The sequence below is a fragment of the Palaemon carinicauda genome, chromosome 11, assembly GCF_036898095.1.
Source record: "Palaemon carinicauda isolate YSFRI2023 chromosome 11, ASM3689809v2, whole genome shotgun sequence".
NCBI lineage: Eukaryota > Metazoa > Arthropoda > Malacostraca > Decapoda > Palaemonidae > Palaemon > Palaemon carinicauda.
In genome coordinates, this window is record NC_090735.1 from 95,776,846 (window position 1) to 95,788,628 (window position 11,783).

General features: G+C 35.5%; 1 protein-coding gene across 1 annotated transcript in view; it reads right to left on the bottom strand.

Annotated features, from left to right (window-relative positions):
- LOC137650099 (collagen alpha-1(II) chain-like) overlaps nucleotides 1-9,664 on the bottom strand; it is a 24,650-nt gene extending 14,986 nt beyond the window's left edge. The window contains 1 exon segment of the mRNA XM_068383202.1: nucleotides 9,376-9,664. Coding sequence (XP_068239303.1) covers nucleotides 9,376-9,508 — 133 coding nt within the window. The 5' untranslated portion in view covers nucleotides 9,509-9,664.
- Between the last annotated feature and the right edge of the window lie 2,119 nt (nucleotides 9,665-11,783).

An 11,783-nucleotide genomic window follows, 5' to 3' on the forward strand; every position in this document is an offset into this window, starting at 1 on the left:
CAGAGATTAACGAAAGAATTATTGGCAGTTACTTCAAGTCACAGTAATTGGGCACCAAAGGCTACGCTGACAACCCACAGACGTCCCCAGGAATCTAATCATGAATATCAGCTCGAGAGAAACAAGGGCTTCTTTCTACAGGACTTTAAGAAGAAGAAGAAGAAGAAGAAGAGCTGCACAGCAACTGGGAATGACAGGGTTTAGAGGGGTGGACTCGCTCAGGCTCTAGCACTTAGAGAGAGAGAGAGAGAGAGAGAGAGAGAGAGAGAGAGAGAGAGAGAGAGAGAGAGAGAGAGAGAGAGAGAGAGAGAAATGCCCCAAATAAATTTTTGTTTTACGGCGCTCCCGCTCACAAGACATTTCCCCCACCTGTCAGCTGGTTATCCTTGGTGGGTCGGGACGAGGGGAAGAATGGGGAACATGGAAAGGGGTTATGAAGTGGGTAGGTTACCAAAGAGGGAAAGGGGGAGAGGGGTGAGGTAGAAGAAAGAGAAATGACGAAGGGACCAGGGTGAGTGCGAAGAGAAGAAAAAGAGAAATTTGATCTGCAGCATCAACTTATACATTGAGATCAAAACATCTGTCACATACTTCATAGGATTGTTCGAGTGAAACTCGAATTCGCTGGGCGATATCACTCATCTTTTACAATCTAAAACTTCGTTTCAAGAGGTACAATCGTGCTAGCATGCAAGCACACAAATACACACACTCACAGTAAGTAGTAAGTAAATACATTAAAATCGTTTGAGGAATATATAATAATTGGAAATCCAACTTTATAATAGGGATCCGGTATACTTTGCAGTATCACTCCTTGTCATACAGCGGAAACAAATAATCAAGTGGTCATTTTGTTCTCAAGAACATTCATATATAGATAGATAATATATATATAATACATACACACACACACACACACACACACACACACACACACACATATATATATATATATATATATATATATATATATATATATATATATATATATATATATATATATATATATATATATATATGTGTGTGTGTGTGTGTGTGTGTGTGTGTGTATAATGCATATACATTTATATGTGTGTTACGTTTGTACATACGATTGCAAAGAAATTTGAATATTCTGTAGTTAGTTGTAATTGTTATCGAAAAAGAAATACTTTAATTGTTATGTGGTATAGAAATAAAAAAAAAAAAACTGAGATGAATAAAAAAAATTGAATTTCGCAAAATCTTAATTCTTAAAAGAGGATATAGCTTATTTCAAAAAATGGTGGTGAGTTTTGAATATAAAATGATAATAATATTAATGATAATAGCGATATTGTAATGGAAAATAAAAATAATGACAACAGGACATGTGACTCAGAACCTCAGAAAAAATACACTTGAAATAAATTACGCATGCAAATTAGGCAGCAAAAGCTCTTTGTTCTACTCACTCTCTAAGGACCTTTCTTTTGTATGAAGTTGATATCTTTATTTTTTTTAATCTGCTTCAACTTTGATTTATTACGCATTTTTTCTGTCTGTTTTTAAGTCGTATTAAGTTTCCCCTTTTAGTCGCACGAGTTTTTATCTTTTTTTTTCTCATGTTTTATGAATTGTTTGATATTTACGTTGATTTGTGTTTGTTTGTGTCTATATGCATGTCTGTGTGTTCCCCTGACAGCCAAAATTCAGAGGGTTGACCATTGAATTACGCTGACCAAAACATTTCTTTATTCGCAAATACTTACAAAACATATTGGCAATACATTTACAAGTTTTTTTTTGTGTCTGTTTATTCATGTATAAACCTAAATAGATTGCCAAATACTTAGTTAGATAAAAAGATAGATATATAAGTAAATATTTATGCTAATAGGCATGCTTTACCTTTCTAAAATTTGAAAGATCAATAATGATTTACTAATCATAGTTAGTACAAATAATTAAATTTCAATATTTGCCATATCTTTTCACGATAAGGAACTTCATAATATTTAACGTGCCTATGTTATATTTACTTGAAATTGCCACAAAATTTTGTTGGGGAAAGTTATTGAAAATCATCATTATCTCTTAGTATGCTTACATTTTCATAAAGGAGAGAGAGAGAGAGAGAGAGAGAGAGAGAGAGAGAGAGAGAGAGAGAGAGAGAGAGAGAGAGAGAGAGAGAGAATTCTGACACTATTTAGTTCAATTGAAATTAGCCGTGCACTGCTTCTTTCAATGGGCCAAATATGTCATTCAAGAAGAATTGAAAAATTTAGACGACTAGGTGGAGAGAGAGAGAGAGAGAGAGAGAGAGAGAGAGAGAGAGAGAGAGAGAGAGAGAGAGAGAGAGAGAGAGAGAGTGTGTTGCATATGTTTACATATAAAAGTTATTAAGGACATAAAACGAGTGAACGAATTATGGAGTGTCTGAATATTGAACGAGCATTAACACAAAACCAGAAAATGACCTGACAAAATGTTGATTGTAGTAAACCGTATCCGAAATTCAAGTTTTTCAGATAACTTTTTGTTATAAGAAGAAGATAAGCCTAACCATTAGACATAGAAAATTACAACGGCTTCCGTAAAAAACACAAGATGATGGGGCTATACATTATTGCTTTAGGAGCTTTCTGCTCTGGGGCAATGACATTCTTTATTGTTACTGGAGCTTCTATTGTTAAATATATGAGTAAATTTTATGTAGGAAAATCGCAATAAAAATTTCAAAACATGAGGAGTGAGTCTCTGTTTCTCTAAGCCAAAAAGTGGAAGGAAAAAACTCTCAAAAGTTAGTTAAATGGAGAAATAATTATTTAAAAAAAAAATTATTAATTAAGTCAATTACTCGTCTTTATAAAACTTGTAGGAATTTTATGATTACATTCTTCCAAACAAGTAATACAATCCAGTCGTGACCGACGATTATACGATTAAATGAATTTTGCGAATGAATTTCTCAAAACTTAAAGTATAAGTGTACGCTTCAGAAAGCCATTGATAATAAGCGAAATTTAATCTTTACGTTATAGATGAAGTAACTTGGGTAGACGCATATATTTCTAGAAGATAAATCTTAAATAATTAGATTCTTTTAGTTATTGCTGATCATACGTAATGCCCCTTTGCAAAAATGAAATGTGGTCATGAAGTCAACCCTCTCTCAAATCTAATCAATATAAACATATTCATTCTGTATTTATGATCAACAGTATGCACGAGCCGAACATACAGAATGGAAAGGGATTGATAAGTCTGCTAATGTACAATCCAATGATGGGATAAAAGCAGACTGAAGAATAGACGAGAGAAGAAGAAAACTCCCGCTGGAGAACGAACGGAATATTGTCCTTGAGTGATACAGTCAGAGACAACAATCTTATCATTAAAAGATAGTGAGAGATAAACACTAATAAGAACAACTTGAATAACAGATGTTTTCTTTATTTTTACACAATGGTCATCTCTGTTACCAATTACAGACGCTAAAGTTCACGAAAAGTAATTCAGGTTTATCTGTGTACAAGAACGAATAAGTGAATATATATAGATGCGTATGTCTGTATGAGAGAGAGAGAGAGAGAGAGAGAGAGAGAGAGAGAGAGAGAGAGAGAGAGAGAGAGAGAGAGAGAGAGAGAACAATACTGACTGACCAGGGACATGTAAAGTAGGTTAGAAAGTGAGACAAAAAGATCGAGACTGACTAAAAGAAAGTAATATGTCAATGATGATGCCGACGATAAAAAGGACACTCCCAGTAACAACAACATCTTCAACCCACCCAACAACAACAATGGCAATCCCATTTAGCCCGGCAATGATCTTGCCAGACAAGTATTTTGTACGCCCACGGCCATCCTATCCTCCCCTTGTGCTTGTCTGGAGGCAATAGGCCAGCCGCCCCCACCCTTCCTCAAGGTTTGTATACAATTGGCGTTTGAAAAATAAGATAATTTGTTGGCTGATCTTCAGACTGGTGTTGAAAATGCGTTTGTGCCATGAGATATGAGATGGTGGTTATTCAGTTGTTTATACTAGATATTTGTGAAGATGGTGGTTGTTAAATTACTTTTAAATCAACACCATCTACACTTTTTCTAAATAGTTCTTAATTCTACTTCAGTCTTCATCTTTTCTTTCGGGTCTGTTTATTTTATAAAGGATTATTTGTGTATTGAAGATTGCTAATCTAATCAATTAAAATAGTCAAGGGTCGATCTTAGATTTCATTAACTAAATTCATTTACAGAAAATTTCTCTCTCTCTCTGAAACACAACTGACTAACGATAGAAGCTTTTTAGAGGTATTGAATATCTATTACAAGGCTCACTCTGCCCCTTCAAACAGAGGTAGCCTACTTTGAAGGGGAAAATACTTTTCTCTACCAATCTTATAAAATATGTAGAAAATGTTGCGTAGCCTAAGAATAAGCAAATCAAAATTTGCTATCATAGTAAACATAGCTAATAACACACCAATCAACTTTGTATCTGGTTACAATATCTCGTAAGACATAGTTTATCAAAATATAATTCCACTAGACTGAGAAATAAAGGCATTGTTTTCATATAGCCACTGACGTACAAATCCTAGAATGGTTGACGCCATGTCATTCTAGACAAGAGGGACCTTCAGGCGCTCAAAGATAAGAAGAAGAAAAAGAAAATTTAACTCTCACTAGTGCCTCAGCTTACTTTAGGGGCTTGGCCTTTAAGAGATATAGCGCGCGAAAGGTCACAATATAATATCAGGATCCAAAAGCAACTGCCTCAGCCTGAGGGGACATCAAGAAGGTGGGAGGGGTCATGGTGTGGAAGAGAGCGAGGGTGGGAGGAGGGGACTGGTGTTGTAGATGACATCTCCGAGTATAAAACCGAAAGAAGAAGAATAAGAAGAATAACAATGTTGGCAGCGTCTTTACAAGCATCTAAAGTGAAATTGTTTGTTATTCTCGATTACTGTACTTGAAGATCATGTGACCACTTATGGGCTGCGTCTAAGAAAAGTGGCTTCTAGATCAGCGATGTTTTGGAATAAAAGGACAAACTGCAATTGGGGTACTGATAGGCTTTCATTGCGAAAGAAAGAAAAGCTGATATAAGTTTGCGTAATATTTTAAGATTAAATAGCCAATATTTTTCAAAAGACAGAGACACATCTGCAACGTTATACACACTAGTTGTTCTGACACCCGAGGAACTGACCAAAAAGGCAAAATGAATACAAAAAGCAGAAAAAGAAAAAGGACCAACATTATTTTGGAAGTCTCGCCCAGCAAAAGCATCTGCGTCTCAGATTGAGATCTGAATCATAATTCTAACTTGGAAGGGCAATCATAGACGAACCTCTAACAACCAAAATGGTATTATGTTAGTTTGATAGTAGGGGAGAACCCTAAAGGTGTTAGTTAGGTTAATTCAATTTAAGTTATCTGTTTTCAGGGTATTTCTAAAAGGGAAATGGCGGTAAAGATGCTCGTCTATGATATAGAAATCAACATTGACTTATCAATAAAAGCAATCTGAGATGCAGAAGATAAAAATAGACCAGATTCTTGGAAGAAGACTATTTTCTAAGATGATTCACCAGCTCTGGATGAAAGATGAAAGAAGCACCTTCAAAGATCTAATAAAATTCTATTTGCCGTTCATTTTTTACTGCGCTATGTCGAAGAGGACCGTTAGCAAATAGAGTTAACTTTTATTAGTTGTAAAAGTTTTATGACATTGTTCATCCTCTGGGTGTAAATGATCAAGAGGATTTGAGAGTCTGAAGTTCACCACAGCAACATTAGTTGCAGGACACAAAGAGCGTCGTAACGTCCCCTCTAAGGACACTTTTATTGAACATTAAAGTTTGATAAAAATGTGAGCCAGAGGAATATCACCTAACCACGGTGTGATACTGCTAGTAAGTGATGCCAGCCACATAAAATGAAGATAACGATTGACTCTTAGATCCCGAGAGAGTAATTATCATAACTAGACCATCGGAGACTCAAGATAACAAACATCTGCTTATCGTTCTCTCGACGCGAGCCTCGAAGAGCTGAATATGGATAGCATAAAACACATAGAATTTAAACGACTCGACAAGGAATCAACAAGTTGGCATTAAACACGTTCTAAAGAGGATGTGATTTAATGCTCAGTAAGTGGATTGGCTGATGCATCTATAGAGTTGACTGCAAGTACACGCCTTCTTTGAATAAGTGGCTTCTTTCACTCTTCTTTTTCTTCTTACTTTTTCTAAAACGATTTTTTTTGAAATCTAAAGCTTTGCGCGAGATTCTTTTCCTCTGAGACTTCATTCTTGTGTGTATAACTTTAGTAAATACGATCAGATCAACATAAGCAACCATGACTTGTTTATATTATACTCCTTTTAGAGTAAAACAGTAAATCATGCACACACACACCACTATATATACTATATAGTATATATATATATATATATATATATATATATATATATATATATATATATATATATATATATATAACAGAGAGAGAGAGAGAGAGAGAGAGAGAGAGAGAGAGAGAGAGAGAGAGAGAGAGAGAGAGAGAGAGAGAGAGAATTCAAAAGTTTGAAATGATCCAAATACAATAGAGCTTTTGGGTCAGCCGCCTTTTTATTTGTCTCTTGTACATTATTTATTTACTCTTTCCATGTGTTTTCGCTTAGACGAGCGATTGGCTCTATTCTATGCTATCCAGACAAGAAGAACGTTGAGACACGTGAAACATATAAAATGCAAGGTTTATTTGTTAATTTGAGACGAATGGACAAACTAGTCTATAGTGCTTTGATTTTACTTATAGAATATATCCTCTTTATATATGCAAATAGCAATTCTAATAACAGAATCATATTGACATGTGGTATGATTAATCATTTTTTTATGTGTGTATTCTCATACCAGATGATGAATTGAAATACTTATAAAATGCCTAAATAGAAATGAAGATAACTGAATTACCAGTTTCAAATGCAGTATTATATCTATTTATTTCGCGTATTAGAGTAGCCGCCAAATAAGAAATTATAACGAACACTATTTCATGAGAAATCACAAATTTATTATGAAACCCTTCGAAAACATATATGAATTCTTGAAATGATATTTAAAAGACATCCATAATAAATGATTCACCTTCCTCTTCTAAAAATCTTTTGATAATGGAACAAAACGGAAAAAAATTATTCAAATCTAGAGGGGAGAATCTCCCAAGCCCGTTGCTGCATACCCTCGCACACAAGTCTTTAATAAATCTCCCGAGTAAATGGTCACACAGTAAGCATCGAGATCTAGCTCTAATCTTCTCCAAGTGTTGATATATGATATTACCATGACAACATTCTCGGTCTTCAACAGTCTAACCGCCCCCCAATCCCTTCCCAAAGCCTACTACCACATTAGCCCAGCACCCCGGAGGCCCTCCACGCCTGCTTCCACTTCAGAGCAAATTAGCTTTGCTATAGTTCAGTTTTGACAAATATTGTTATAGTGACTCATTGGAGATCTTATTAAGATCATATTTCTAACGTCATTTATTACAGCTTTGAGTGTGGTACGTGCGGACACTAAAGTATAAACAAAGGTACCGCAGTAAATTACTTATCAACTGAATCCAGACTTTTACGGATCTTGTTTTTTTTTTTCTTTTATAGGGTTATCTGAGGCTGAAATCCAACTGACTATTTAGTTTATTAACACGAATATATACGCTCGATTTCTGTAACTAGATTAGCATTAAATGTAAATGGTTTCACTATAGCTGCAGTTGCACTTTAATATCTTTCTATCCAACGATGACTGACACAAGATTCGAGTGTATGAGGACCAGTGGTTTCTTGGAGAATAAGTCCTCCTGAATAGAAGAATTTACACCAACAGATTTACATACAGATTAACGTCTATTGGTACAAGTCGATTTCATTACGAAAATACACCGAGTACACATGAACTTGGTGATTTACAAACGAATTGTAAAACCCTTTAATTAAACTATTTGATGTCAAGTACATTAATGATCAGACAAGCGGCAAAACTGCTTTATTGTTGTAAGCGATAACGTGGATGCCCTTTAGAAGTAGAAAATTTCTACTTCTTAATGTCCTCTTTGAAATAGCTCTTATACAAGTCAGCTGTTATAAAGGGATGTAAAGGGATTTTTAGCTTTGAAAATAGTTTTATATCTCACTAACTAAACAAAAGAAATTTCGCAAATCATTGGATCGAGAACCATACGAAACAACTCGAGACGATCTTTAGAAGCCCCGTGAATGTAACTGCTATTATCAGAATATACACTCAAAATATCGAATAAATGTCTTGGGATGTTCAAAGGAATTCATGCAAGCAAATGTATACTATACCAAGGCAACCACATAGTGTCAAGCATCAAATTTGAGTTACTTTATTGCCGTATAATGAACACTAGAATGAATGTCAATCAATTAATATTTTTCCTTCTATAAAATTTTCTCTTTCTCACAGGACTTCCAAATATTATTTGACGAATAGGAATCATCAGAGTCACTATAATTGGCATCACGTTTTTCCTGAATTTATACTCAACTGACTAATGCCACCCCCCCCCTTTCTCTTATCTTGAAAGATTTTATGAAGAACATTCAAGTGATGTAATGTTGTTGTTCCACATTCTCATACGTATTCCCAAATTAAGTAAATTGCACTTCCGTACAGAAGAATACATTCATACATGTAATTCAAGAGGCTTTGTGTATCTGAAACAATCCCAATCTTTACTCCAGCATTCTAATTATTATATCTTATTTTCTGTAGAGTTACAGTAACTTTGAATTTGAGAAATGGAAATAGCGAAAATAAGGGCTTTGGGATTCTGAATGGACCCCCAATATATTCTATATTCTACATACGAAGTACATATTTTTTTTTTCTTTTTGTTGTGATAGGGAACAAATATAAGATTTCTTTGACCAATTGACTTGATCCTCACTATTTCAATAGGTTTATCAGATGTTATTTTTAACTGTAATTAACTTAATAAATAGTGGCTCAAAAATGAAAAAACAGTCACCTAGGAAGAAATTTGAATGGAGAACTACGCAATATTCATATTGTCAAGAGAAAATGAAACGTTTTTGTTACGAAAAAAAAAAAATACAGTCAGCCGTTTGCGGTAATGAACCTACTGGCGGAGAATCTACATGTGCTTCGAACACTGTATTGAATGGTCAATGTCAGGAAGCTGTGTCAATGGGAAAATGTTTCTTTATTTATTATGTTTTAGTTTGTTTAATTGTCTACTACAGTGATAAAGGGTACTTTAGGAATTAATGAGGAGCATAAAGAAGAATGTAGGAGCAATGCAATCGCCCTCCAGAACGCCGAGAGAGGCCATCTTAGTACTCACCATAGTAATCGTCGTATTCTTGGGGCTTTGCTTCTGGTTCAGGCTCAGCGTGGGCCCGAGCTACCAAGAGGAGGAGGAGCGTAAGGGCGGCGACCAAGGGCGGCCGCCCTGCGGGATCGTGTAGCCGCCACATGCCAGCGGCGGCGGCGACCCGGAGGCGGCGCGGGCGACGGAGCTGGTACTCTCCTCCAAAGGGGGGAATCCCGACCGTCCGTCCGTCAGTCCGCAACGCCCAACCAGTCTGTACTGAGCCGTGAGTCGCACTGCAACTGTGGCTTTCCCTGGGTCAGACTATCCAGCAGGAGTGCCGTGAAGGATGCCCACCCACACGGATACACACCCACATACACATACAAACACACATACACACGCATACAGACGACACTGCCAGACCACATGGCTGGATGGATGAGGGGAGTGACGTGACAGCCTCCCACATGAAGAGAATAACAACCCCTCAGGAACTAGAGTGGGAATCGAGGTCTCCAAGAAGACAGGCTCATCTGCACTATAGACACATTTTATTCTTCCCCAAAATGCCAACAATTGACCAAATTCAACAAATTCCATTGACTTTAAATAATTGAAGAAAAAAAATTCCATGATTTTGAAGGCCTAAAGGAAAATAAGAAGGAAGGCCTGGCGTCAGTGGAGGTTAGGGGAAGTGGGTATTCAGGCCACATATGACTCACTTGATGAACGAAGTGATAGAAAATGAAATGAATGATACCCATAAACGAGTTTCTGGTTATAATACAACTATTGTTGTGAAAGTTTTAGAGACAACTGAAAGTAGATCTTATTTCAATCTTAACAAATAAATCGAAAGGTCTTAAAAGTTACTGCTGTACAAAAATTTGGTCTTGGTTCTACGGGCTCTTGTCTTGATGGAGGAAAGAGGGGTAGGTTGAGGGGACAGCCCACAAGGATTTGTCTTAGAGAGAGAGAGAGAGAGAGAGAGAGAGAGAGAGAGAGAGAGAGAGGCCTTTGAGTATGTTGAGGTCTCTTCCTTAAATAGAAAATCTAGGTAGATTCTAAATACATATAGGAGAAAGTGTAGCAAAAACAAATGGGTTAAGCCTAGACCATAGCACGAGACATAAGGTAAGCTCAACACACGCAAAACCTTTGAGAAATTCTAGTTGTATTTTCTCGCTTTTGCAATTCATAATTACCTCAGAATCTAAGATCAATATTTGAAAATTTAGGTTATTTACCAGAATTTAACGATTTTATCCTTTCTATCTTCGAAACATTAAACACACTTGTGACAATAACAGGACACAGGTACTTAAATATTGAATACTTATATACTAATGGCTGATAAAGACTTGTAACACAAATTCTTTAAAGTAATTAGGGTATGTGACCTTTTCAAGTGTTTGGATTGCTTGCTAAATTAACTTGAATGGTTGATTTTGAAATTTATTCACGCTTCGAATAATGCTAGAATTGTTGCAGTTCGTAACAATATGACCAAGTTGTGGAATAATCTTCCTAATCGGGTAGTTGAATTAGTAGAACATCGAAAGTTCAAACTTGCAGCAAATGATTTTTTGTTGAACAGGCTGACATAAGTCTCTTTTCATAGTTTATTTATGAAAGCTCTGTTGTAATGTTATTGTCCTTGAAATATCTTATCTTAATTGTTCACTACTTTTCATATAGTTTACTTACTTCCTTATTTCCTTTCCTCCCTTGGGCATAAGGCATTCTGCTTTTCCAACTAGGGTTGAAGCTTAGCTAATAATAATAATAATAATAATAATAATAATAATAATAATAATAATAATAATAATAATAATAATAATAATAATAATATCAAACCCTTACATAAAATCTGTCGTGAATTCCATATAAAAATGTTTCGGCTTCAGCTTATCTCTTTTCTTATTTCCAATTTCCCTTTCTGTTAGTCAAGTTTGAGTACGGGCTGCTAACGTAAGGCAATCTAAAACGAACGAACAGAAGTAAAGTCAAATTAGTCCAATATTGCGAGAATGTTCGTGACAGTCACACGCGAGGGTTGAGTAAGCAAACTTATTTATTATGAACTATCGAAAGTGAATGCTACATTACAACATGAAAACTTATCTTCAGGCTTCATCTTTATTTCTATTTCCTATTTCCATTTATTCTTTGCATGACTTATCTTAAGTTACAGTCTTCCGTTTTGCCATTTTTATTTATCTCTTATATGATTTATTTTAGCTATCCCTCTCTTTCCAGTGTTATTATTCTATCTAGTTAGATTCCATGCTCATGACGTCACGACAGTTAGATCTCCAAGGTAGTAATTAAATATCTGTACGAAATAGTTCTATTACCTTAAGCATCGTATAGTAGGATAAATTATTTACCGATCTGGTATGTAAGTTGTGCATTAGAATTCATATTTATTCTACTTA